This window comes from Camelus bactrianus, chromosome 5, assembly GCF_048773025.1.
Source record: "Camelus bactrianus isolate YW-2024 breed Bactrian camel chromosome 5, ASM4877302v1, whole genome shotgun sequence".
Classification (NCBI taxonomy): domain Eukaryota; kingdom Metazoa; phylum Chordata; class Mammalia; order Artiodactyla; family Camelidae; genus Camelus; species Camelus bactrianus.
Window position 1 is genome coordinate 103028307 of NC_133543.1, and position 27669 is coordinate 103055975.

A 27669-nucleotide genomic window follows, 5' to 3' on the forward strand; every position below is an offset into this window, starting at 1 on the left:
GACTCACCCCAGCTTCATCCGGCTTGCATTTCAGAAAGCGAAGACGGGCAAGGAGTGGAGCGGAGGCTGGCGGCTGTTTGGGGACCCTCGTGGCTGCTGCGAGGTGTCGGGGTGGCAGCTGCGCCCTGGTGGGGGGCGGGGCCTGCTGTTTTCTCTGATTTTTGCGCTGTTTAAGCACATTGTGTGCGTTTTCACTCTCGGAGCTGTTTGCAAACGCACGTAAGTAATTAAGGCCCTTGCAGTGGACCTTGTTGAGTCCTTACAAACGTGCCCGAGAGAACAGCGATTCTCAAGGTATGGCCGGTGGGTTGCTGGCCTTTGCTGGGCTGTACAGAAAAGCGGAAATCTAAATTTAGAAAGAAAGAGGCTTTAGATTTCTTCTAATTCGCTCTCAGGTCTTGAGTGCTTAGCTGCACCAGGTTGGTAACAGTCACCCCGTTTGAAGGTGGATGTGAATGTGTTTCCTGCTTATTCTTCCTATAGCAGAGCTTGGATAATAAATCTGCTCATGGTATTGCTTGTGGTGCATCAATTGATTTTTTTTCATTCTCTTTTCTTTAAGACTGAGGTTTCCACTAGAGCATCCAGGTCAGTGACAACAAAGACATCAAAACGGCGATCCAAAAATTCAGTGGAAGGTACTGGAAAATCTATCATATAAGTAGCTGAAAGTGTAGATATTAGATTCTTTGCCTTAATCACAATATCTGGTAGGAAAAAGCTTCTGTGGCTCCGAAACAGATTTGCCGTGGGAAGGAGTGAACGAAGGCTGTGTGAAAATGACGATGTGTGGCTCACACACATGTGCACACGCCTGCACACGTGTGTGTGCTCGCAACACCAGGGCCAGAGTAGCCCCTCTTTTAGATCTGTGTTACAACCTAAAAGATGTGACTGAATTCTGACTTTCCAGCAGCATTTATCAGCTGTCCGTGTTTCACCGACTTTCTTCTGACTGGGTAGCTAAATTCAACGCTGCTGCAGGGTGGGCCCATCAGGAGCGTCAGGCTCTTAGACGGATGGTGTTTATTTAAGATGCAGCACAAGTTATCACTGGGAATCTGAATTCAAACGGGCCTGGCCTGGGGCTCGCCCAGGGCTGGCCCCTCATGCTTACAGATCAGTAAGTGGGGAAAGGGTGTCGGCCCACCGCGGGGCAGGACAGCTGGAGGCTCTCCGTGGGAGCAGGGAGTTGCTGTGAATGGGCAGTAGGGGGTTCTGAAAAATTTTCCTTCTCCTAAATTGTACCTGTTAAAGAAGTAGTTGGAATTCTTCATTTGAAAGTTTAACCTAGATGGTTAAGTTCCACGCTTTGACAACAATAAATGCTGTAATGAACATTTTTTGTGCCAGAAACTCTCTCTTTTGGGCGATCTCTTGGAATAGGTCCCCAGAAGTGTAGTTACTGGCACAAAGGGCACAGCCGTGTTCAGGGGTTAGCTGCAGAGCACCACCACCTGTCCCCTGTCCCCCACACCCTCTCCCGGGATTTGTTTTAAAGGCTTGCTGATTTTGACAGATGGAAAACACTAGGAGTCTGAGTCCTTAAACTGCACTAGGTCCCTCTACATTAAGGGCATCTGCCAACTTTAAAATAAGTGTTTGTTTCTTATATTTTTTCCGTTTTTTTCTTACTGTATTTGGTTTCTGGCTTGCCTAGGTGTTTAATTTTTATGGACTGTAAGGTGCCAGTCTTTTACATATATATATATTTTTGGCAGTTTGTCCAGAGATTTGAGAGATGAAGATTTGTGTTTTCTCAAGCGTTTTTATATTTAATCTTTTTGGTTATCTCTCATTTTAATTCATGGTGTAAAACGAGGCTCTGAGTTTATTCATGGTTTCAGGATAGCCCACCATCCCCCCCAAGTCAGCTGCTGGTGGCTCCCTTCCCTCCTGCCCTGTGACCCCCCCCGTGCCTTTTGGAGTCTGGAGTCTGGTTTGTTTGTTTTTGTCTTTATTTCACTGTTCCTGTTTTACTGCTTGTTCTCTGTCATTTTTCTTTTCAAAAAAACTTCTAAGCCATTTTTTTTGCTTACTCTTCCATATATATTTTACAGTCACTTCATGAGCCCACGAATCCCACCTCCCACAGAGCAAACAGACTTACTGGGGTGCGCTTGGACTTGGGTTAAACTTAGGCGTTTGTTGTTCTGGGAAGTCGGGTTCCCCTACTTTCAGGTTACACAGGGGTCCCCTCCTCTCCCGGGAGGACGTGTGTGCTGGTGCTGGGGAGTGTCTCTCAGTCAAGGGTTGCTCAGGTGTTTGTTTTGTTTTTTGGAAATGGTGTCTTTCTTCCACTCATTTATTTTTAGTGATTATTGTTGGAATGTAGAAGCTGTATTGATTTTTGTAGCTGTACCTTAAATCTAGCATTATTTTGAATCTTAAACCATAATAGTTCTGCTGATTTTTTTTTTCTAAGCCAACAGTTGTATCATCTGCTTTTGTTTTCTAATAACTCGGGATGTTCGCGTCTGAGTTACTGGTGAGCCTGTGCTGTAGCATTCCTTTTGTACAGTCTTGAAGAGCTCTGATTATTGCAGATTGCTAGATTTGTGACATTAAGATTTACTGAGCTGTCAACAAACTGGTGAACTCTTTTCTCCCCTGCTGCTCATTGAGCACTGACCTCACCCCGGGTCCCCCACCCTGTCACGCTGCCCTGCTTCAGTGGGTGGCATCTGGGGACATGTCCAGTGCCCGGGAGGTGTGAGAGATGCAGGCCTTTGTGTTCCCACCACAGAGATAAGCCTGTGTTCACCAGAGAGGGGGGTGCCACGTTTGTTAGACGTGCTTAGACTCTTAAAGCCCTTCTAGAATCTCTGTGGGATCCACAAAACATTCTACACGAGAATATGGTAATTTGTGCTCATTCTTAACTAGTGTGCTGTAGCAGAACTAAAGCACTTCGAGTCAGTGAGTGATTTTAATTTCACGTGTTTGATGCTATGCAGCGTTACAGATTAAGTTTAATGCGTATTTTCATTGTGCAATTTCATGTCAGGAAGAAGGGACTCTAGAACCAGTGAAAATAGTCTCTCCCCTGAAAAAGAGCTTGACTCTTCCTCCAGTAAAGCTAAGAAGGAACGCGCGGCAAAGCAGCTCGGTAAGACTGAGCAGCCCCGCTGGGGGCCGCGAGTGAGTGTTACACGAGGGTTGGGCCCTTGAGCTGCCAGGTCCTTTGCTTCCGTTTGATCCCTGCATGGATGGAGCTGTGGGGCGGGGCGGCCAAGACGCGGCCCTCCCGGATGCGGGGCCCAGGCTCTCGGGCTGGAGGGGAGCAGGGGCCCTGTGGTCCCAGCTGCAGGGCTGCTGTCCCCAGCCGTGTGCAGACTTCAGTCCGACATGGCCCATCTGAACTTTCTTCCCTTTGTCCTGCACATGTTTGTGGAGCCCCCGCCCCACGGAGAGGTGGTCTAGAGGGAGCACCTGGCCGACACGTTAGTTAGCGATGAGGCTTTTGAAAGAAAATGAAGCCAAGAGAAGTGGTGGGTGGGTTGCAGGCAGGGAGGGGATGTCTGGACAGAGTTGACTGGGATCAAGGAGCACGTGACCTGCGGGTGTGCAGGAGCAGCCAGAGGCCCTGTGCTGGGGACAGGCTTGCCTGTTCAAGTGACGGGAAGCCCGGTGGTGAGGCTGGAGCAGGGAGGGGGGAGGGAGAGGAGAGGGGGTTACAGGAGGGGGCAGCTGGACTTGCGGTGCCCCGTCTGCCGGGCATCTTTTGCAGTAAGTGAAGTCCCTGGAGTAAGTGAAGTTAAAACTGGAGGGGCAGGGATGGAGGCCAGAGAGCGGTTAGGTGGCTGGTGTGGCATCAGTTGAGAGGCCCTGACGGCTGGGACCCAGGTGTCACTGGTGAGATGATTGGGGGTAGGATGTTTTTTTGGAAGGGATGACAGGTGTGCTGATGGATTGGCTGGCACCAGTTAGAGAGGGGAGGAATCAAAAGTAGGATTAGTTTTGGGGCAGGATCTGATGCTTCTGTGGTGTCATTTATTGAAGTGCGGATGGCTTCAGGAGGTTGTTGATTGGGTGGCAGTGCCAGGAATTCTGTTGTAGATGCACTAATTTCAAGATGCCTGTGAAACAATCAAGTAGAGGTGTTGGGACAACAGGCTGGTTTGTGGGCCTGGAGTTCAGGGAGAGAGTTGGGGAGACTGAAGTTAAAAATGAAAAAATTGGGAGTTCTCAGCATACGACTTTCATACAGTAATTAATCTGGGGGAGCATGGAGCCCAGGATTTGAGGGCCGGACAGGAGGAGGCTCTGGCAAAGGAGACAGAAGCCAACATGTGGGAGGAGAGTTTGGGGTACAGGTGTTCCAAGCGCCAACAGAAGAGGGAGGGGTCTTGTCTTTTGAGAAGGGGTCCCGTGGAGGCTGAGAATTGACTGTTGAATTGACAGAACAGTTAGTTGATGACGCTGGTATCAACCCTGGTTAATCCCAACCAAAGCAACCAAATGCAAAAACTTCGGCAATATTTAACCTGTTGTTAACTATTTTATGTCAGGAAAAAAGGAGGATAATATTGCAACTAAAATTTTAGACTCCATAGTGTCTGGATTAAGTAATGAACCAGATCAGGAAACTACAGCTTCAGAAATAGGTAAGAAAAATATATTCTTTAGTTTAAATTCCTCACCACTTTGATACGAAACATGTACGTCTCAGTGTGGTCATAGTTGTTTTTTGTTATTCTAAGCACTGTAATGTTCATCAGAATTTTTTTGTACTGAAGAGCAAAAATGACTTGATGTTCTGTTTGCTTTAATTTGCTAAGTTTTATGATAAAGACGATTAACTCAGCTTTAAGTGAACTTTTATAGGCCTTTCTATGTGTAATGTTTTTGTGTCGAAATCAAAATGCTTTATTTATCTTGCTACTGGAATTTTCCAAAGTGATGTGGATAGTTAGAGAAATTATCTTTCAGTTCTCTAGCCTGCTCTGCTGTGTTCTACTAAGAAGATGCACCACGTAAGGGTTTTCAGGTGCTTGCTCGTGGTGCCGGGGGACGTTGTCCCTGAGCACACCCTTTTACACGTGCGGCTGCAGTGTTACGTATGGGCATGTCCCTGCCCTGGGACACCGTGCGGTTAGATGTGTGTTTGCAATTTCAGTGGGATAATCCGAGATTGTAGCTGTAGTCTTTTGTGATGTCTGACTAAGTCCTTCAGAACGATTGCAATTCTTGAGTGACGCTTAAGGGAAAATATAGTGTAAATCTTGACTTCAGGGAAAGATAAAGCTTTTCCAGGCTAAGTTGCCACATGTCTATCTGGTTTTTAAAAATGGTGTAAGCGCAGCTGGAATGACAAGCACATCTCAGCGTGTGGGGGGTGATCAGGGTTATTAGCTGATTTATTAATTAATCACAGAGGCGCTGGGATTGCGCCCAGGACCTCGTGCACGCTAAGCGCGTGCTCTGCCGCTGAGCCACGCCCCCTCAGCACGGCTTCTGTGCTCAGGTCTTCCCTTCACCGGTTTCCGCTTTTCTGAGGGGTGAGTTTGCGAGCCTTCTGCTCCGCCGTTGATTGGGCCAGCGCCGTCTGAAGGGTGACCCGTGGCGCTGCTGCTGCAGGCGGGTCAGCTCGGCGCCTGCTCTAGGTCCGCGCGGGCTGGGGCGGCCGCGCGCGGGCTGCCTGGGCTGGAGCCGGGTGGCTTCTTGCCTCCGGAACCTCTCTTCTCCGAGGCCGCGCACATCGCCGTTCAGCCACATCTTGAGATCGTTCGTTCATTTCTGCGGGAGCTTTTCTCAGGCCTTGGCAGGCTCCTGTCGGGGGGCGGCGGGGCAGCCCTGGGCTGCAGGAGACGGGTGGGCGCTGGTGAAGGCTCGGGCGAGGGGCGCCCGGGGGACGCGCCGCCCCTTGCTCCCCAGACCCGCTCGCCGTGCTGTGTTGTCTGAGCCGGCGGAGATTCCTGCCTTGACGGTAAATGAGACGGTGTCGGTGAAGTGGCTGGTTTGTCACCGGTCATTTTAGTTTACGGCGGGGTGAGTGGGCGCTCATTCTGAGATGGTGCGATGAATTTAAAATGAATTGAGATAGTTCTTTGGACGTGTTAGCACTTTCTAGATCTTTGTCTACAAGTCTGAAAATGACAGAAGCTGTGATCCTCAGGGGGGCTCTGCAGAGTGAGTCGGACGCCTCGTGCCAGCTGGTGGCCTTGAGCAGAGTCCTTTAGGCTGGCTGTCCCTGGGTGCCCAAGTGACCCCGGCCCTCCTTTCCCTCTCCGCAGACCCTGCTTCCTGAGTCCTGTCACTGCACGCACCCTAGGTCCCTGTCACCGCAGATGTCCTCTTTCCTGCAGTCACTGAACTTCTGGAATTCAGGGCTTGCCGGCACCTGTTGGGGCCCCTTAACTTCTCAGATTGATTGTGATTCCCGATCCAGTGCCGTCGCGCCTGGTGGACGAGCCTTCCCGGCCGGCCCGCGACGCTGTCAGGAGGACTCGCCGTTTCAGGTGTACTGAAGAATTCAACGAGGAATTTCTTTCTTTTTCAAAACGTGAATTCTGTCTTGCCCCGCTCGCACTGTAAGGCAGGCTGTCAGAAGTCCCGTTCTTTCTGCCGCTGCCAGGTTTCCTGGAACACGACACTGTCCCTCTGTTCGGCTTGGGTTCCCTCATTTCATTTTGTTTTATTGTTTAGACATTTTTATTGTGAAAAATATGGAAGAGCAGAAAGAACAGAATGACTAACACTCGTGTACCTTTCACCGAGTTTCAGTGGTTCTAGTATCTTCTTGTATTTGCTTCATCTGTAGTGATACACTTTTATGAACAATTTCACAGTATGTTAGAAACATCTTAATACTTGACCTCTAAATAATTCTATCTAAATAGTTCATGCAGCTGAAAAAAATAAAAAAGATACTATTGTTGTACTGAACAGAATTATCTTTCCCTGAGAGCGTCTGAAACCCAGGCTGTGTTCTAATTGTCCCCAAAATGTAGTTTTTTTAAAAACCAAGATCTGGTTAAGATGAACACATTGTATGTTTATTATTATTATTATTCTTTTTGTCCTTTTAGCTTCTTTGAATGTGGACCCCCCCCCCTTTGCTCTAGCACGGTGACGCTCTTCAGAGGTGAGGTCGCTGGTCTTGTGCAGTGTTACCTCTTCTCTGCCAATTGTTTCCTTGTGGTGTCATTTAATTTATGACACCCCTCTACCCCACCCCAGCCCCGCATTTCCATTAGCTCTAAAGCCCTGATGGGATTCAGGTTGAAGAGGTGGCTTTGCCTTCACCCCTGCGTTGGTGCTGCTGGCCCTGCGGCTTGTGCCCCTCAGGGTGCACTTGGTATCTCTGTGTCCCATGGTGTGATGCGAGGGTCCATCACCAGGCCAGGGAGACCCCTCATTTTAACCCCGGTTATTTGCATTTACACTTAGATGCGGTCAGCAACTCTGCGCGGCTGAACTTTGCACAGAACCCCAGCGGAATGGCCAGGTGCTTGTGCTGCGCCCAGGGCCTGTTTCAGAGGTAGTAACAAATGTTCAAACGACCGTCACAGGCCTCTCAAAAAAAATAAAGAACTTTGAGGAGATAGACTTGTGCAGAGTGTCACCGGTCTCCTTGAGCCATAGAAGCGATGTGCCTGTGACTCACTGTGCTGATAGGTCCTGCGTGGCATAGGAGACGTCTGACACTTCCAAGCGCTGTGTGACAACTGACAGCTACCGGGGCGCTTCCTTCTAACCTTGCACACCTGCAGCTGCTGGGCTTGTGCTTGCTTGTCAGTCTGTTTGTCTGAGAACCTGACGGTGTTTCAGACGGGAACTTGGGCTGCTGTCTGTGGGATATCCTAAGTAATTAACTGCTTCAGTCGGGCTGTTTAAGTTGGCATCATTTTTATAGATCGAAAAAAACTTCCCTAGAAGATAACGTTGTCTGTTTTATGTGGCTCCATTACATAAAATAAAGCAGTTCTTTGACAGTTAATGACAGTTTAATTCTGACGTAAACTAGTTCTTTGAGTACTTTTAAGAAATTGTAAGATTGTGTTTCAGGAAGGGGAACATTTTCCCAATTTTATTTTAGTTTTGTCTCCTGACTCATTTTAGAGAGTTGCAGGGTGGGGGGGGGTCCTTAAGTCACAGGTCAAGTTTCCACCCTGGGTCCTGCCACAGTTCAAAATCTGTTCGTCCACCATCCTTCCTCTTGTTTTTCATAGGAAAAATATTCTATTTCTCAGGCATTAGAATTTTTTCTATTTTTATAAACATTTGCAGTTCAGTCAGTAATCGACATGCAAGGCTTTGGGAGCTTTCACCATGTCTCCGACTGTGTCCTAAGCCAGAAATCTTTTTCCTTTTCCTCCTGCTTTCCTGAGGTTGTAACCTGCTTGCAGCTCATCAGCTCCCAGGCCAGGCTGTCATGGGGAGACGAGGGGAGGCTGGCAGTGTCGATGGTTCTGGGAATGCGGGGCCAGTCTGCCTTGGCTGAGTGGGCCGGGGCCTGCTCACTGGGCGCCCCTTCCCTCTCCTGATCCCAAAGCCACGCCTGGGAGGAATGTTCTGGATGCCTGGTCACCTGGGTTGGGGGGAGCAGAGATAAGCCAGTGCTTGAGTTAACACAGCCTGCAGTGTCCGTCTTAATGACCCATTTTAACTGTCTTACGTCAGGAACGAAAGAAGCTAAAACTAACTCAGCTAGTGTTTCAGACGATAATTCGACTAGTCTGTGGCGTGACAGCACTGAGCCGGAACCCGCAGTGAAGCCCAGAGGTAAGAAGGCCCCGCCGGCCTCTCCCTTCCCGGGGGGTGACCCACAGCCCCCACCGGCACCTCTTGCCCGAAGGCCTGGCGTGGCCGCAGGTCCCGGGGTCTTTGACCCATGTGGAGTCTGGCCCCTCGTTCTTCGCGCCTTCAGGACTGAACGTGGCAGATGGCGCTCTTCTTACACAAACCAGAGTAGAACGTTCTTGTCACTGCCTGGTGGCAGCAGGCGCCCGTGTCCCCGGTGTGCTCCCTGAGACCAGGCAGCAGAGCCCCAGAAGTCGGAGCTGACCCAAAACCAGTTGCAGGCCCTACTGGGGTCCTGGAGGCCGAACTGAACACCCCCTAGATTTCATGTTCAAAGAGGACTTTTAAGCAGCTCAGAGTGCTGTCATGACCATGACTTTTCTGTCTGTAATGTTCTGTGAGGTCTTAAATCGTACCTCAGTGGGATTCTGCTTTCAGCATAATTTCCCCAGCATTCTAAAAAAATCGTGGTTAACATATACATCCAGCCTTTGCTTTTTAAGGCCCTGGAGCTCCTACCAGGCTTGGCGGGGTGCCAGCGCCTCCTGGCTGGCTCAGTATCTTGCACCCCACCCCCACGGCTGGTGCCAGTGGCCACAGCTGGACCCAGCCTGGGGTGATGGGACTGGGGCAACAGGGCGTGTGGCCCGGTGAGGGCCAAGGTTTGTCCGTTTGTTCAAACAGGAAATATTTGTTGAAGGCCTACTGTGTGCGGGGCCCTAAGGCAGCGAGGGCATCAATGAGCAGAGGCCAAGCTGGAGAGCGGTACCATGTCTGGGATGGAGGATGATGCACCTGGGGGCACCTGGAGAGCCCTGGTGTAGGTGGAGGGGTGGGAGTTGGGGCCGGTGGCCATGTTTAGGAAGTTTAGCAGCAGGAAGCTGGTGACATTTTTAGGATAAGTGTCTTAATCATATATTTAGATCCTGTTAATTTGGGCGGCTTAGCAAGTGGAGAGGAGTGGCCTGGACTGCAGTGGAGTGCTGGGCAGGGGAGGAGCTTCGACAGTTGAGGCTGAGCTTGGAGAGGGGGTTGCTGGCACTGACTGATGGCAGGTGGGGAGCCTGGCTGTGGGTGCGCTCCCCTGGACGAGGGAAGAGGGTGAAGAGGGTGAAGAGCGCCTTGGCTCCAGGGTGTGGGAGGAGTCTGAGCTGGTGAAGGGTCTGAGGTGCAGAGCTAGAGGGCCGAGCATCCGTGAGGAAGGAGTCGGTCGTGCGGGGGGCCCGAGGGGCTGGGGACCGATCGGTGAAGTGTGTGGCTACTGTGGGCACTGGCCCTGGGCATCTGCCTTGGGACTCGGTTCCCCCATCTCTCAGTAAACTTTCTGAGCTCTGCCTGCACCCCTCATCTGGCCCCAGCATGGATGGTGTGGGCTTTGAAGGGAGATCGGGGGTTTGGAGCCCAGGGCCCCTGGCCGCACAGTGACTCGCATGCGCTGTAGGGGAGGGTCTCTCTTCCTCCTGGGCAACTGCCCCGCATCTTCTCGCCGTCCCTCCAGGGATGCTGCCCGGAGCCACGTCCTCCAGGCCTGTTCTCTGCTGTGTCCCTCTGGGGATGCCTATGTTCCCTACAGACAGGGTCCTGGAGGGCCTGTTGGCTCCTAAGCATGGCCCACTTTAGTGCAGTGTTTGTGGCTGACTGTAGCATCCCATAGGCCACAGGAAACTCTCAGGGTCCTCCTGCCTACAGGCAGACTCGGGTGTTGGAGGGGCGCTCTTTACCGAGCCCACAGGTGCGTCCTCAGGGCCACTGGGCCCATCCCTATAGGCGTGTCTGGAGGTGGCCAGGGCGACCCCCAACAGTCCTGGGCTCTGACCTGAATCCATGGAGTCTTGGCCAGTCTGCAGGTGTAACACTCAGACTGTCCACCCCGCCCCATCAGTGCACCCGCCTGTCTGTGTGGCCATGTTGGTCACTTTGGTGCCACAGAGCAGCCCGGGAGAGAAGGGCCCGGGGAGGAATGCCAGGGCAGCCCAGTGCGGCTTGAGAAGCTTTCTTCCTGTTTAGGAGCCGATGGAAAAATACTGCCGAGTCACGTGAGCTGGGCTGTTGTTGGTTTTGCAGTCTTAGCAACGCTGGAGGCCTGTGCGTGGTTCCCTCGCTCGACCCTCGCACTCAGGTCCCTGCTGCTGCCTGTCTGCGCCCTTCCTCCTCCTCTGTGCTGTGCGCTCTTCTCATCCCGTTTCCTGTCCTCATGTAACAGCCTTCCACGATTCAGTGTTGTCTGTTCTTTGTCTTTTTCTCTTTGAAGCGATGATGGTAGGAAATGAGAAAAAAGCCTGTGAGGAAGTGAGCGTTTTCCCTTACAGGCATCCACAATGATTGAATGTGTGTTTTCCTCTGATCCTCTTGTGCTCATTTAATATGCTGAGCTTTACTAACCCAGAGGTTGATTTTCTGATGTACCTTTTTTTTTTTTAAGGTGACTCCCCTAGTGATGCAGGTAAGGGTGACTTCAAGTAAGTGTGTTTGGTATAAACTGTGTGGGTATAGGTAGTAACAGGCACGCTCAGAATTATGTTTTACAAATTGTATCAGTGAAGGTAACTTAAGGAAACATAAGTACGCCAATTTAAAATTTGTCATACTTTGTTTCAAAAGAATACATTTCTGGTTTTTCTCCAGAGTATAAAATATTTCCGATAATCAAATTCTGATTTATTTTCACTGTTTTTTTAAGGTATAAAGCCCTTTTACTTAGTAAATTTAATTTTCTTAATAGTTTGGGCTTACTATTTAGTGATTAAATCTTTTTATCAAAATGGAGAAAACTTTAGTCAGGTTATAAAAAGAATATGGTACAGAGCCAAAGCAAAAAACTTTAAAAATGCAGAAAAATATGAAGAAGAAAGTGCAAAGCACTGGTAATCCCACTGCTCGTGACTTGAGTGAATGTCCTCCTGGAGCCCATCGGTGTGCACGTAATTACTAGATGTAATACTTGTAGGCTATACATATATTAGAAGGATGGCATTGTTTAGACAAGGGTCTCACAGGCGACGACGCTGCAGTTTGCTGAAGCTTCGTCATGTGTCGCTGTTGTGACCATGGCAGGCGAGCATCTTGACACGTGTTTACACGTGGTAGTTTCTTTCCTTAGGCTGTATTTCCTTCAAGTTAGTTTGCCGACTTGCTAGACCTGCCTTTTCAATTCTGTTTCTTAAGAAGTTGAGCCAGTTTGTATTTCCAGGATGTGAGTGTGCCCTTTCCCCCAAATCTCCCCCAAATTTAGATATTAAGTGTCTGTTCTATTTTCATCAGAATAATAGAGGAAAACAGGCTCATGTGTGTCTGCAGTGATTTGACTGTTGTCTTCTCAGCTATTTACTAGCTGTCTGTTTCTTTCTTTGCAAATTGCTGATTGGCCCGTCCTTGGTGCAGAAGGAGAAGCTGGACCTCCTGGCCAGGAGAATTGTGAGGGGTTGGAGAGCTCGGAGCCAGCCGGCGAGCTCCCGTCTGCGGCCAGGTCCGTGTGCTCTCATCCTGCGCCCTGCCCCGCTCTGTGCCCGCCTCAGCTTACGTGATGCTAGAGCGTAATCGTGAGGAGACATTTGTGCAAAGAGAGCAAAAATGCTTTATTTAATTTTCTTGTACCTGAGGTATAACTAACCACACGAAGAATGTTTTAGGGATTATGGGAAATTTACAATGAAGGCTAAATTTTTTCGTGGTTTGAGTCCTGATGGTTACATTATTACACTTTTGCACCGTAACGTTAATGAGAATGTAAGATTAAAAGATGTGTCAGGCTGCTGGAACGTTCTTAATATTCTGTAGACTACATCCTAACTGGCATATTGATGGTGGCCTGGAAATTAGTGTTAACATTAACCTGGGTTTTCTTCTGTCCACTTTGAAATGTGCAAGTGTTTTATATCCCTTTTTTGGTTTTTGAATATATGGGTTTAGACGAATACCTCGGCCTGGGAGCGCAAGGCCAGCACCTCCCCGGGTGAGACGGCAGGAGAGCTCAGAGGCGCTGACGACAGACAGGTGAGGCCCTCGCATCGCTGTGCCCCGAGGGGCGGGGCTTCCCCTGTGCAGGTGCAGTAGGAGTTAGTACCTTGGCAGAGGGCAGCTGGCAGTGGTAGGGGGATGTTCTGCGGTGGGTGACAGTAGGCAGGGCAGTTCCCTCAGGTGGCCACTGGAGGCATGAGAGAGTTTTGGATGGAGACGGTCACCTGGGGCACCAGGACAGGGGAAGAGGAGGTGAGGGTGAGGGGGCTGGGCAGGAATGTCGGTCGATGACAGTGACTAGCAGCCAGGTGAGGGGCCTTGAGGGGGCTGCTGTGTTCCTCAGAGAGACCAAGGCACAGGGGTCTGGGCAGCCCTGGCCAGCAGGGCCACCAGTGCTACTCTTGCCCTGAGGTTTGCCACTTAGGAGACTGGGTCCCCCCTAGTGAGGGGCTGCAGGTGAACGACTGGTCTCCCAGGGAGCCCAGCGGGGAAGAGGATCAGCTCAGAGGGTGTTTGTCAGGTAGAGGCGTGGGGCTGGGGGTTGGGGCTGGGGTCTCGGGCAGAGGGCAGGGCTCACAAAGACCCAGGCTTGGGGGCCTTCAGCAGGCTTCATGATTCCAGACTTCACCTCAGCTCTGGCCTGTATTCTGAGTGGTCCTAGAGATGGTTTATGGTTAGACTTCTCTCATGTAGCTTCAGACGCAGTCCCAGGTGCGTGGGGTTGATGAGAACGTGTGGCCAGTGGAGCACTTCTCACTTAATCCGGTTTCTTTTTATTTAGGGCAGGGAGCGGTAAAACCGTGTCAAATGTGATTATAGATTCACAGAACTCTGACAACGAGGACGATGATCAGTTTGTGGTGGAGGCCGTCCCCCAGCTTTCTGAGATGTCAGAACCAGAAACGGTTAGTTAGCTGGGGGGTATGCTTTTACGATTACACTCAAACAGCATTGGAATGAATACTCCGACTTTCAGATTTATGTAGACAAAAATTTCCTCTAATTTTCCACTTAGTTTTCTGCCCTCTTTAATTTTGTCATTCCTCTGATGAGATCCAGGCAAGCATGATTTTGAGAATTCAACAGACCTGAATCTCCTTTTTCTCCTTTGGTCCTGCTCAGGTACAAGCAGTGGAATTAGAAGAAGATGAGAAGCATGGTGAGTTGCGGGCCTGTGTGCACGCATGTGTCTGCTCCGTGTGTTCTAAAAGGGTCTGGTGAGATGAGCTTTGTGTGCCGGGCTTTGGCCAGGGGTCCGAGGAGCATGAGTAGGACGGCAGGGCCTGGCTCCTCCTGGGTGTGTGGGCTTATTCTAGGGGCCGAGGGTGCTGCTGGGGCCCAGGACCCTGTGGTCAGCTGTGAGCAGCTGTGTGGATGACGTTACATCTTATCTGCGCGACCAGGTTGTGGGATTGGGTGAAAGTTCTGCAATGTTGTTTTCTTCCCAAGCACAGTGTCTTCTTTTATTTTAAACATTTATAAAAGCAGAGAGAGTGGTGTCAGGAACCCCTGCCCTCCCTGTAGCTTCTGCAGCGATCGGTCGTCTTGTTTTATCTAAGTCTCCACCCCCGTGACCCCATCTCCCCAGATGGCTTTCAAGCCCCGCAGAGCATCATTTCTTCTGTAAAGACGTTCTTTTTAAAAAACATAACCATAATTCCATTGTTTGTAAAAAAAAGCAGCCATTCCTTAATATCATCAAATGCCTGTATTTTTCTATTTTTTTTTAAACTGAAGTGTAGTTGATTCACGTTTTGTAAATTTCTGGTGTACAGCAAAGTGATTCAGTTATATATTTATATATATATTCTTTTTCAGGTTCTTTTCCGTTATAGGTTATTTTGTGTGTTTTTTTCTAGTTTGAGTCAGAATCCAAATACGGTCCCTGCATTTGCAGTTGGTTGGTTTACCTCTGAATGCTCTTCTACCTGTAGGCCCCCTCCCACCCCTTACGCCCTATAATTTACTTGTTGGAGAGGCTGGTCAGTTGTCCTGTAGAGTTTCTCAGGTTGGGTCCTGCTTATCACACCCAGTGTTCCTGTAAATTGGCTCTAGGGGCTTGATCAGGTGTTTTGGGCAAGAACACTTGGCAGGTGGGGTTGGTGCCTCATCGCCCCTGCTTGTCTGTGTGCGTGGACGGCAGCCTCGGTCTGTTATTTCACGGGGCTTGTGGGACGGTGACATTCCCGTTCCGCCCCCTCCCCCGGCACATTCTGGTTGGCAGTCTCCAAGGGGTGAAGCTTCCCCTCCCAGGTGTTTCCCATTCCAGGGCGCAGCTCCACGCCTCCCCTTTGTTGATCAGTTTTCACAGTAGTGCGTTAGTTTCCCCGCACCTCTGCCCTCCCAGGTGACTGATGAGGGCGGCGGCATGGCGGTGGTGGTTTTGATGTCTGTGATGTCATGGTTGTAACACACTTGATGTGTCCCATTTCAGTCCACCTCAGTTTAATCGTTAATGGTCTGCTGTCCAGTATTTGACCGCGGGAGCCGTGCTCGTGCTACCTTCTGGGGGCCTTTAGACACATCCCAGTAGCTTCCTTGTCTCTGCTCTGACAGGTGTTTCAGGCTTGTTTTGTGTGTTTCCTGCCCCAGATCTCCAGGGAGGCTGGCTGCACCTTGCTTCTGGGTTAGTCATTGTTTCTAGGGGTTTTAGTTTTTCATAAGAAAGTAGATCCTGAGTTCGTACTGGTATTTCCAATTCAGATTTACATTGTGGAGTTCTTCCTAAGTTCCTTGATTTTTACACGTTCAGCTCCGTCTCATGCCAAAAATCTTTTCCCAGCAACATCAGCCTTTGTTTCTTCATCCTACGTTGTGCACACACAGCAGTTTCAGAGCCGTACTACCCGTGATTAACAGCAATGTGATTACTGAAAACACGTCAGGGAGTTTGTGGTAGGCCTGCTTGCCTTCCTGTTCTCAGCGTATGTCCCACTGGGGATGCAGAGCCAGTGACTCTTTTACAGTTGTGAAAAAAGTCTCTTCCATTAGGTTATGCATGCCAGTGTGATATTGCTAAGTGTATAGCTTCATTTTGTTTTCAATTTTTAGGCTTTGAAATTTTGATTTAATTTTATTTTATTTATGTAAAATATTCACGTGATTCCAGGGTCAGATGTATGAAAGTCTGTTCTGAGATGCAGGGCTCCCACCCGATTCCACTCTACACTCCGTCCCTCCATAGGTATCAGTAAAAACATGTCTTAAACTTCCATTTAAAAAAATACAAGTGAATACGTGTGAACTTGTGTGCACACATGTGAGCGCGCATGTATGAGCGTGTGTGTGAGCATTTACCAGTATCTGCACTTGTCTCCGTCTTGCCTTTTTAACTTGGCAGTGTGTGCCGGTATTCATGCCGTAGCACGGCGGGGACAGAGTCTTGCTCCCTGTCCGTGGCTGCGTCCTCTTCTGCACGTGGACTGTACCGTAGTCAGGCAGCCAGTTTCGTAGTGACGCATACATGCGTAAAATAGTATTTTAAAGAAAATAGTTTTTCATATGCTGTTTACCCTCTGGGTAATCCTTTTTTTAAAAAAAAATGTTGATGAATCTTGCCCCAATATAGAAAAAGTATTAATACTTAGTCTACAATAGATTGAAAAAATTACTTCAGTCTTACATGAAGTAAAGATTACTTGGAGCTATTTCAGAATAGAAAGAGGAAGAATAAGAACTGAGTGTTCCTTCCCCACCCTCACCCCCCACCCCCGCCACATTTAGAAGAGGATGGCTTCTTAGGGCAGAGAACTGCTTTAATATAAACCACTGATTTCCAACAGGAGGACTTGTCAAAAAAATTCTGGAGACTAAGAAGGACTATGAGAAGTTGCAGCAGTCACCCCAACCTGGAGAGAAGGTAACAGCACAATTTCTGTGAACACAGGCGTTTAGCATTCGGCTTCACACTTACTTTTAAAGATGAGAAGTGTCTTTCAAATGTTGTGATAATCAGTAATGTCTGTTCACATATTTACCAGCCTCCCCCACTGCCCATCCCGCCCCCTGGTTGGGAGGATAGAGGACTCGGGGCTTCTTCTGTGTTTGTTGCTGCCTGACACCCACGACCAGTCCTGTCCTGCGTGGGCAGTGGCCTCATTTGGGGGCTTAGGGGTCAGGGCCAAAGGCCTGTTCTGCTCTGACCCCATGCTGACCCCTTCCTCCTGGTCTGCCCCTTCTCCCTGCTTGCAGAGAGGCAGGCTGTCTGCATGGGTCTGGGGAAGTTGTAAATACCTGTGCCGTCAGACCTGGGCCCCTAGCCATCCTCCTCACAGGTGTGTGATGTGCTTTGTGGGGACCCACGGCCTGCACCAGCCACCACCCTTGGGCACGTGACCTGCTGGCCAGGTAGTGAGACTCAGATGCCGCCGCTAGGTTTTTGTTTTAGCCACCTGGAAAAAAGACTACATCTGTATTTTTTGGTTTTTGAACAGAACTTTCTTGGTTAGTTAACTAACCAAGAATTTATCAATAACCAACAGTTCCAATAAGTTTTGTATACACACTCTCACACAAATATCTTTTTTCCCCCAGTTGAGTTAATGGTTGTTTATTTTCCATAATTCTGCTTAAAATATCCTGGTTTGTCCTGAAACGTCTTCAGGACTGAAATCCCTCCTGATGAGAGCTGTATGAGAAAGGACCGCTAGAGGGAGCCCTTTCACAGCAGTGACAGGAGAACGGTGTTGCTGAGGCTCTGCTCACAGCACCACCACCGCTCTGCTGAGAGAAGAAAATGCTTTTCTGGTCTGTTGTGTGTTGCTGTGGAATTTTAATATGTTATAGTCCTTTTCATTTGCCTGAGGAGTTGTCCCAGTGTCCCTGGAAATGTTTCTGCGACTCTGTCGGAAACCTCTAGTGTGTGCCTCCCAGCTGTTACTATAGGTAACCTTTGAAGCTTCAGTTGGTTTAAATTTTACAGCTGTTTTTTATGCAGCGCGCACTAGGCCTGTGTTTCAAAGTTTCCTCTGAAGAGTAAATTTCAGATTAGTAGATGTTTTGACTTCAGAAGATAGAAGGGAAAAAAAGGTTCTTGTTTGGTGAACATTTACTGTTTTAAAAATGTATAGTTCGTGCTTTAAAATCAGGGTGATGTGTATTACAGTTGGGCAGGAAAAATGAGCAAGTTTCTCTGCTTTTTCTTCTTTAGTATGTTGTAAACATCAGATCTCTAACTTACTGGTCTTCTAAAAACCTTTTAATTACTTTTTTTAAATAAAAGAAATTCAAATATATAGGAAAAGCTGTCCTCGCCCCAGTCCTGTTCTCACGGAGGCGACCACTGCGATGATACCATGTGGTCCTTACTTTCCTGTGTATTGAGCTTTGCTTTACAAGCTTGTAACCTTATCCTTTCGTTGGTACACTGCACGTTGCTTTCTTCAGGAAGTATTATATTCTTGAGACCCCCTGATTGATAGCTGTAGACCTAGTGTGTTCTAAAATTTTAATTGATGAATGATTTCCCATTGTTATTGATCAGATTCCTTTCCTGATGGACATTGAGGATCCTCAGCCTTCTGCTGTTATAAACAGCACTTCTGTGGGCTCTTGTACGTGTGTCTTGGCACAGATGTCTCTCTCAAGCAGCAGCCAGCAAACGCTTTCTGTACAAGTCCAAGTGCGGCAAGCTTCGGCGCTGTGGGTCTCTATGCTTCTCAGTCCTGCTGATGTGCCTGCGAGCGGCTGCAGCGTGGACGCTGGCCAGCCTCCTCTGAGCCGGTCACCCTCCTCTGAGCTGGTCACCCCACCTCCGTGCTGGCCAGCCCTCCTCTGAGCCGGTCACCCTCCTCTGTACCAGTCACCCCTCCCTCCTCTGTGCCGGTCACCCCACCTCTATGCTGGTCACCCCTTCTCTGTCTCTCTCGCTGGTTCTGCCTCTCCTTGCTCTTTTTTTAGTATTAGAGCCTCTATGTTGCTGGCTTTTCTGTTCTCTCAGCTGGTCCTTTCTGTTTGTTTATTTCACCAAGGCACTTTCCTTAGTGAGTATATTTCATTTTTTTATTTCTTTTTGAGTTCATTATGGTAATTAATATTTGAATCAGTTAGTATTAGGCATACTTGTGGGTGGGGGGAAAATCTGAAATAATAGTGACTTAAATGCTGTAGAAAGTGCTTTAATTAGCTCTTGAGTCTGGAGGTGGTAGCAATCCAGACCCTTCTGCCTCATCCTCCCGGTGCATGACTTCCATTCCTCAGGGCACCACATGGGCCACGAAGGCTGTCAGCTCCAGCCTTCACGACTTGTGTTCCAGTCAGCAGGAAGGAGGAAAGGGGAAGTAGGGGAAGGGTACAGCCCTTCTCTTTTAGGCTATTTAATGGGAGTGGTGCACACCACTCTGCTTACATTATATTGGCCAGATCTTTGTCGCTAAGGGGACTCTGATGTTACATCTTTATTCCAGGCATCCATTTGCTCAGCTAACAATCAGAGGTTCCATTAATACAGACTAGAACTTGCCAAGCTTTCTCACTGCCTGGTACGGTCACAAAATGGTATTTGCAAGGCACACAGGTAAGTGGTGGAGGCCTCCTGGCTGGCTAGGGGTCGAGGTTTCTGGAGCCAGCACACCTACCACATGTGGGCTGTGCATGGTGGCAGGCAGCGTTGCTCTGGGAAGGGAGAGCGGAAGCAGGGGCGACCAGCAGTAGCTTCCGCAAGGCTTCCCTAGGAAATTGTTCATTTCATTTTACATTTTACGAAGTCATGGCAAAAAGATGCTTCAAGATACTTTTGTGATTTACAAAGTATATCTCTAGTTATAGTTGTCCTTTTCTTCCAAAAATTTTGTCTTTTTCCCCTTGATAAATCTCTGAAAAAAATCTATTGAAACAGATGCTCCCAGCAAACAGGCAGCGTTTAGTTTTGTAGATCCTCACTTTTGTTTCCATCTCACAGATCTGTGTGCTTCATTTTTCTTCATTTGAGTGTTTACTTTTTCTAGCCTCTTGAGTAAAAAACACTTAGCTCATTTATTTTTAGTGTTTATCATTTTAAACAAATATATTTAAGACTATACAGCTCTCTTTAGGCATGCTTCATCCTTAAATTTAAATTTTTTAATATTAAAAATTCCTTGAGTTTTAATATAAATTACTTGGTTGTTATTTCTTCTGTAACTTGTGGGCTATTTAGGAGTCTAGCTTTTTAGCTTTCAAACGTAAGAGTTTTTTTTTTTAATTTATCAAATTTATTTTTTATTACGGATATTGTTACAGCAGAATATAAAAATTAAATGATAAAAATTTCTTCTAAGAGTACAATTTAACTTCATCTTTAAAAGGTCATCTATTTTTTAAAAAACTATACATACTCAGGTAAAAAAAGACTCTAAACTTATGACTTAGAATTAAACTCTAGAAATAAATGCTATGGCCATCTTAAAGTTTATATTGACAAACTGCATACATTTTCAAATTATAATGCAATATTTGTACACATCATAACTATATATACACTTCACTTACATTGCTGATATATGATAGTTACCCAAACTGTCTTGAGAAATGAGGCTTAATATAGATTCAAACTAAGTGGAAGATCAGTCTCAATTACAATATTTCTTTCACAACTAATAAGAGATAATCCAGACATTGACTGAATATAAAAAAAGCCCCATGCTTCGTGGTGTGTTCTGGGAGTTCCAATATATTTTAGATGAGAGATGTTGACCACGAAGGAGCTCACTGCTGTGCTCACTGGTGAAGCTGGAGGGACTCTGGTCCAGAGGAGGGGACTGCCCTCCATCCACTGGCCTCGGTGCAGCTCAGGCGGAGACCTGACTGAGTAAGAGAAGGCAGCCTGACCGCTTGGGAGGCCTGCGTGGAGGGGAGGGAACAACTCGGCTTTAACACTAGGGCCCACTCCTGGGAAAGGGGCCATCCGGACTTGGTGCTCGGTCCCCTGGCTGGTGTGTAAAACCCCTTGTGATGTGCTGGTTCTCGTGACCTCCTCCAGGAACATGAGCACGTTCAGCGTCTCCGCCGTCTCTTCTCGTATAGACTGCAGGGGTCTCTCTCTCTTCAGTTCTTGGGTGAGAAAACTGATTTCCTTCCTCGAGCCAGGTTGGCCGTCATCAGCTCTCTGTAGGTGTCAGCGAGGCTGGGTGTGTTTCGTGGCTCCTTCTCTAGCCCGGTGTCCTTTATAGTTGTCTCCATCCTGGCACACTCCTGTTTAGCCACACGAAGCTTGTCGATGTGGTGGCATTTCTCCTCAGTCTGTGCAGCTAGTGCTTTTGCCAGTTGCTTTTCATGTCTTCCATTAAGTTGACTTCTAACAGACTGAATAAGTCTGAAAGTAAGACATCGAGCAATAAATAAGCTGAGGACAGGCGGACTCAGTACTGCCTCCCATTGGAGGCTCTGGAACATGAGCTGAAAACACAGGCCTCTGGGCAGCAGCAACACCAGGACCGCACTGAGCGTCCTAAGGATCAGCCCAAAGTCAAGCTCCACAGAGGACAGCAGCCCCTCCATGGCACTGGCCCACCCTGGGCTCTGCCCAGTTACTGTGGAGCCACCAGCCACAACAAGCCCTGGGGGACACCCCAACATTCCACCTGAAACCCAACCAGCGGCTGACATCCTGGATTGGTCAGTTATCTGGTCAGTGTCAGTGGAGAGAAGGGGGAGTTGTCAGAGAAGAGGGTTGTAACTAAAATGTCATTTCCTCCATTATTGTCTAATGGTAATTTTTTCTTTCCTCTTCATTTTATTTTGTTTTATTTTATTGAGCTATAGTCAGTTTACAGTGTCGTGTCAATTTCATACCTCTTTTTGTGTTTGTATCTGTATACAATAAAAATATAGTGAAATGTGTCAATGTAAAGTTTATGATTTCACAAATCTTTCAAATTCCTAACCCTCGACAGTATCGGAAAAGTCCGTGTATGAACCATATGTTTGAATCACATCCATTAACACAGAATGTATGCCCTCTGTCACATTTCAGTTGAAATACACACACTCTCACGACAGCATCCATCAGTTTGATGGTGGCTGAACTTGATAAAAGTGAAAAAAAATCACAATTTATGCTTTGATGTCTCTTTTGCTCTAAGTCATGTTTTTAGAGCTACATGTTTTTGTTTGAATATGCCATTCGTTCTGTTTGTAGGGCTGAATAATTTGACCTGGTAAGATTATATCCATATCCAAATATTAATCCATTCTCTTAATAATGGCCATTTGGGCGAGTTCAATGGTAGGCTATTATGAATAAATGTATGTGTAAATATAAATATATATATATATGCATGCATCTTTTTTTTAAATATCTGTTTTCATGTACCCTGTGAGACGAATGCCTGGGAGCAGCTCTGTGGGGTAGACCTGTGCTAAATACTCGTTTTGAAAGAGGTTTCTTGAGGTATAATTTACATGCCATAAATTTACTCATTTAAATACAAAATTCTTTGATGTTTGTGTGTGTGAATGTGGAAAGTTGTGTCTCCCTCACAATCCCATTTTAGAACATTTCTATCACGGGAAAGAAAGGTTTCTCAATCCACACTTTTCTTTATCGGCCTCATTTGACACAGTCGGTCTCTCGTTCCCTCTGACATGCTTCCGTGGTGTGGACTGCAGTTCACGGCGTTCTACCATTTTTATAATTGTTTCTGTTGTTGGTTTCTGTGTTTTTGTGGACTCACTGGCCTTTCCTTCTGTGACTGCTGATGGTTTCTACTTTTCTTCCAAACCCTTTAGCATTAGTTTGACTCGGGAATTAGTTCTTCTTTTTTTTTTTTTCATAGTTTGCATTAGGGTTCACTCTTGATGTTGTAGGTTTTGACAAACACATAATGACATGTAGCTACTATAGTATCATACAGAATAATTTCAATGCCCTAAAAGTCCTTTGTGCTCAATCTATTCATTCCTCCCTCCCTCCCCACCCCCCCAAACCCCTGGAACCATGATCTTTTTATTGTTTCTGTAGCGGTACCTTTTCCAGAATGCCATTTGGTTGGAATTGTGCAGTTTGTAGCCTCTTCAGACTGGCTCCTTTCATTTAGTAATGTCTTTTAAGTTTCTTCCATGTCTTTCATGGCTTGATAGATTTTTTTTTTTTTTTTTGGCTGCACATATATCTTTTAACTTACATATATGTACTGTTCATTGTTTCTAAGAATGTTTAGAGATTTAGCTTTTTAAACTTATATAGTTATCAAAGGAATAAAGCCAACCACAAAATAAGAATTAACTCAAAAAGATACCTACACCCTGCTATTAACAGCAACATTATTTATAATTGCCAAGATATGGAAGCATCCTAAGTGCACATCAGTAGTTGAATAGATAATGGAGATGCAGCATATGTGTAATGGAACACAGCTCACCCATAAAAAAGGATATTTGCGGCCCTTCATTTACTTTTTATTTTCACTTCAAAAACCAGAATTTTATAATTGGCAGAGACATTTCCATTACCTCAAAAACAACAAAATACCTAGAAATAAACCTAACCAAGGAGGTTACCTATATTCTGAAAACTGAAATGACACAAAGAAATGGAAAGCTTTCTTGTGCTCTGGGACTGGAAGAATCAGCACTATCACAGTGGCCACGCTGCCCAGAGCAACCCACAGCTCCACTGCAGCCCCCAGCAAAGTGCTCGCGACGCTCCTCACAGAACCAGGACAAACAAGTCCACAGTTTATAAGGAGCCACAGAAGACCCCGAACAGCCAAAACAATTTTTTGTAGGTCTCTCTTTTTTTCCCTTCTTTTTGTTCTCTTGCAGTTTGGTGACTAGAGGAGGTCCTTTAACATTTGTTGTAAAGCTGGTTTGGTGGTGCTGAAATCTTTTAGCTTTTGTTTATCTGTGAAGCTTTTGATTTCTCCGTCGAGTCTGAACGAGAGCCTGGCTGTTAGAGTGTTCTTGGTTGTAAGTTTCCCCCTTGCATCACTTTAAATATATCGTGCCGCTCCCTTCTGGCCTGCAGAGTTTCTGCTGAAAAGTCAGCTGAAAACCTTGTGGGAGCTCCCTTGTATGTTATTCGTTGCTTTTCTCCTGCTAATTTTAATATTTTCTCTTTATCCTTAATAGTTGTCAGTTTGGTGACTGTGTGCCTTGGTGTGCTCCTCTTTGGGTTGGTCCTGTGTGGAAATCTCTGCGCTTCCAGGACTTGGGCGACTGTGTCCTCTCCCAAGTTGGGGAAGTTTTTGGTGATTATCTCTCCAAAAGTTCTCTCAGGTCCTTTCTCTTTCTTCTCTTTCTGGGACCCCTGTAATGCGAATATTAGAGCACTTCATGTTGTCCCAGAGTTCTCTTAAACTATCCTCGTTCCTTTTTATTCGTTTTTCTGTTTTCTGTTCTGAAGTAGTGATTTCCACTAATCTGTCTTCCAGCTCACTGATCTGTTCTTCTGCCTCGTTCAGTCTATTCTTGGTTCCTTCTAGTGGACTGTTCATTTCAGTGAGTTTATTCTTCAGCTCTGTTTGAGTATTCTTTACATTTTCCAACTCTGCTAAAAACTTCACCCTGTGCATCTATACTGCTCTTGAGTTCCCTGAACATCTTGGCCATCATTACTTTAAACTCTGTCTCAGATAAATTGCCTGTCTCCTCATCACTTATTTCTTCTTCTGGGATTTTAGCTCGTGCTTTGGCCTGGGAGATACTCCTCCCCCAGGATACACCTCATATCGTCTGTCATTCAATGTGTGTGTGGACTCCTTCCACAGGCTTTGGGACTGTTGTTTTCTTTCTGGTATCTGCCCCTGGTGGGTGAGGCTGGACTAGAGGCTTATGCAGGTTTCCTGGAGGAGGAGCCGGTGCCTGCCCACTGCTGGGTGCAGCTTGGTCCTGGACCTCTGGTGAGTAGGGCTGTGTCTAGAGAGAGGCCTTTGTGGCTTAAGTCTGCTGATGGGTGGGGCTAGGTCTTGGTGCTAATGATCCCATCAAGATGTCAGCCTCCAGGAAAGCTCATGTAGATGAACACTCCTGGAATGTCCGCCACCAGCTTTTATGTCCCCCGGGTGAGCCACAGCCACCCCCCACGTCCCCAGGTGACCCTCCAGATCCAGCAGGCAGGCCTGGCCCAGGTTCCTATGAAATCACTGCCTCTGTCCTTGGACCTGGTGCACGTGAGTTTCCGTGTATGCTTCTCAAGTGAATGGAGTCTCCGTTTCACCCAGTCCCATGGGGCTCCCGGAGCCAAGCCCCCCTGGCCTTCAAAACCAGATGTCCTGGGGTCTCCTCTTCCCAATGCCAGGACCTCAGCTGGGGAGCCTGACGTGGGGCTCAAAGCTTCACTCCTGTGGGAGGGCCTCTGCGACTGAACAAATCTTTATCTTGTGGGTCACCCACCCAGGGAGGTATGGGAGGTATGGGGCCCAGTTATATCACGAGCACGCCCCTCCTACCGTCCTGCTATGGTTCCCTCTGTATGTTTCCAGTTGCAGAAGATCTGTTTTGCTAGGTTCCAGTCTTTTTTCGATGGTTGTTTAGCATTCAGTTGTGGTTTCATTGCAGTCGCAAGGAGAGGCCCAAATGTAAGAGTTTCTTAAAAAGGTTTTTTTTTTAAACAATAGCTAATATAATTGCATGGTCAAAGAATATGGTCTGTGTGATGTTGCTTCTTTGGAATTGAGACTTTGTTTGTGGCCTGGTTTGTGGTCATTTTTTATAAATGTTTCAGAGTGCTCGCAGAGTACGTCTTCTTTCTGTGTTTGGGGTCCAGGCTTCAGCGCACCCTGCCGATCTCACGGACGGGCGACTGGAAGACTGTGCGCTCAAAGCATGTCGGCCGTACCTGTCTGTGGGCGTTCTTGATTTACACATACTAATCATAATAGTAATGGTTTCTCTTCTCTTTAGAGATTCAAACGGCAGATGTTTGCTCTGCTCTCACGTAAACTGTCGTGTGCCCTTAGTTGCAGTGCTGTTTATTTTTTTGGAGGGAAGCATTTTTGCCAGTGCTAAGGAGATACATATTTGTAATCTGGGCATCTCTCCAGCTTGTCTTTGAAGTTGTGTTGGAAGAAAGGCCATTTCTCATTGTGCTAATGGACTTGAGGAATACATTATGGAATAAATATGTGAGTCAGATTGCTCTGAGCGCTTTCTTCATCCTCCTGACTGACTTGCTCTCTTTTCAAGAGGAAATATAAACTTTGTTAATAGTAAGATATAACTCCTGCCAAGCGTTTTTTCCTTCATATTTATGAAATTTTTAAAACAACCAGAAAAGCAGTTTTATTACAGTGTTTCTTATGCTTTAAAAATACTTGCCTTTTAAGCTTTTAAATGAAAATGCTTTGGAGTAATAGCCAGCAGTGTCAAAGATGGTTCACGCACTTTAAAGATTTCTCACTCCTGATTTTTCTGTCTCCTTTTATATAGTCTTCTCTTGTTTTTTTTTTTTTTTATCCATTTTGTATCTGTGCTAAGTGAATGTAAATGTCAGTGCTTTTTCTTTTCATTCGAATTCTTTATTTTGAAGTAGGCTCTCTCAGAGTATTTCTCTTTGTAGACTCCTTTCTCTTCGTTTATTTAAAGTTTCTGTGACTTCGCTCTCTTCATCTTCTAGGTCATGTAAACTGCGCTTTCCCTGGGACGGCTAGAGGTCATACATCTGTCCAGGTGACAGCCTGGGCGTGTGTGGAACTTGACCTGCAGGTGTGTGTTTCGCTGCCCTGCTGAAGGGACGCTGCCACAGGGGCCAGCGTAGCAGCCACACATCATGCGATGAGAGGTTGTGTCTTAAATTATGAAGCCCTTACTGGGGAATATGAGAAACTTTTGTATCTTGGAATGCCTCTTGGTGGATAAAAGGACCTTATCACAAACATGTTAGGTGCTAATTATGGTAAATGGAATACAGCTGATAGTGACTGGCTGCGTGCTTACGCGAGAGGGATCTCGGCTGTAGTCTCTCTTCCTTTGGTGATCTGAATAGAGCTTTGAGTTATTTCTTACTTTGGTGGCTAGATGGTGCAATTTCATCACAAAGTCCTTAACCCCGTTAGAAAAATGCTATTGCAAACCCCCCCTTCACTTAAATCCTGTATAGCTATCTTCTATTGAACACGTCTGTTCAGCGAATGTTGATGGGACAAACAAGCATTTTATTTTTATTCGAAGAGTCGACATTCGTATCGTCTTCATCACTTTCCTAGGTTTTAGTCGGTTTTGTCCTGCGAAGTAATTTTGGCCTTAATTCCATCAATACCCTGTTCTGTGCTTTGCATAAAAAATATCTTTATTTATTTTGATGATTTTGACAGCCTAGGTCTGTAGGTGTAAACTCAGTTACCAGGTAGCATGGACCCTGGTGTTTTAATCATGCTGACTGTGGCACATTATGCGGGTTGGAGGGGACCACAGGTGGATGTCAACTGATAAGAATTAGGATTCGGATTGAATTTAATCAGACGTGCAGGAGGTGGTCTGGAGAGCAGGAAGTAGAAGAATACGGGGCTTTGTCACAAGTTACAGGAGCGCAGCTGCCAGCGGCGGTGGCCTCCATCAGCAGGGGTGCGGTCTCCGGCTGCCCGTGGCTGGGGGGTAATTCTCACGAGTTGGAGGGGGCACAAGGACTGGAGAGCATCCATGGGACATCACAAAATTGTTTACTGAGAAAAAAGAACATTGGAAATCAAGGCTCGCCAGGAGTGGCGGGGAATGACCTGTCTGAGCGCCTTGGCCGGCCTGCCGGGCAAGTCCAGCTTGTCCTCCCGGCACAGAGCAGTGTAGCCGGGCGGGTCCTTGGGGGTCCGTCTCCCAGGGGGACCGGGGCTCCGTGGGGACAGGCAAGGGGAGCCACGTGCTCCGCACCGCCTCCCGCAGTCTCGCCACGTGCTCGAGCACAGCCCTCTGGACCTGTGGGTTCTGAATCCGTGGAGTCAGCCAACCTCAGAGGGATGGTATCTGGAGGGAAAAAATTCCAGAAAATTCCAGAAAGCAAAACTTGAATTTCCTGCACTGGCTGCTGTTAACATGGCATTTACACTGTATCGCGTATTA

At 47.3% G+C, this 27669-nt stretch overlaps 1 protein-coding gene across 7 annotated transcripts in view; it reads left to right on the plus strand.

Annotated features, from left to right (window-relative positions):
- The window catches only part of TRAF3IP1 (TRAF3 interacting protein 1), a 58755-nt gene that overhangs the window by 8943 nt on the left and 22143 nt on the right, over positions 1-27669 (plus strand). For 2 of the 7 annotated variants that reach the window (XR_006722343.2, XM_010948210.3), the window contains exons 7-14: positions 563-638; positions 8626-8727; positions 11168-11188; positions 12127-12211; positions 12655-12738; positions 13484-13607; positions 13825-13861; positions 16485-16561. Coding sequence is in view for 6 of the 7 variants with exons in the window: in XM_010948210.3 (XP_010946512.3) it covers positions 563-638; positions 8626-8727; positions 11168-11188; positions 12127-12211; positions 12655-12738; positions 13484-13607; positions 13825-13861; positions 16485-16561 (606 nt within the window). In the remaining variant the exon portion in view is untranslated. Of the gene's footprint in view, positions 1-562; positions 639-4511; positions 4608-8625; positions 8728-11167; positions 11189-12104; positions 12212-12654; positions 12739-13483; positions 13608-13824; positions 13862-16484; positions 16562-27669 lie in introns of all 7 variants that reach the window. The other 5 variants (XM_045511511.2, XM_045511507.2, XM_045511508.2 and 2 more) reach the window with 5 other exon arrangements.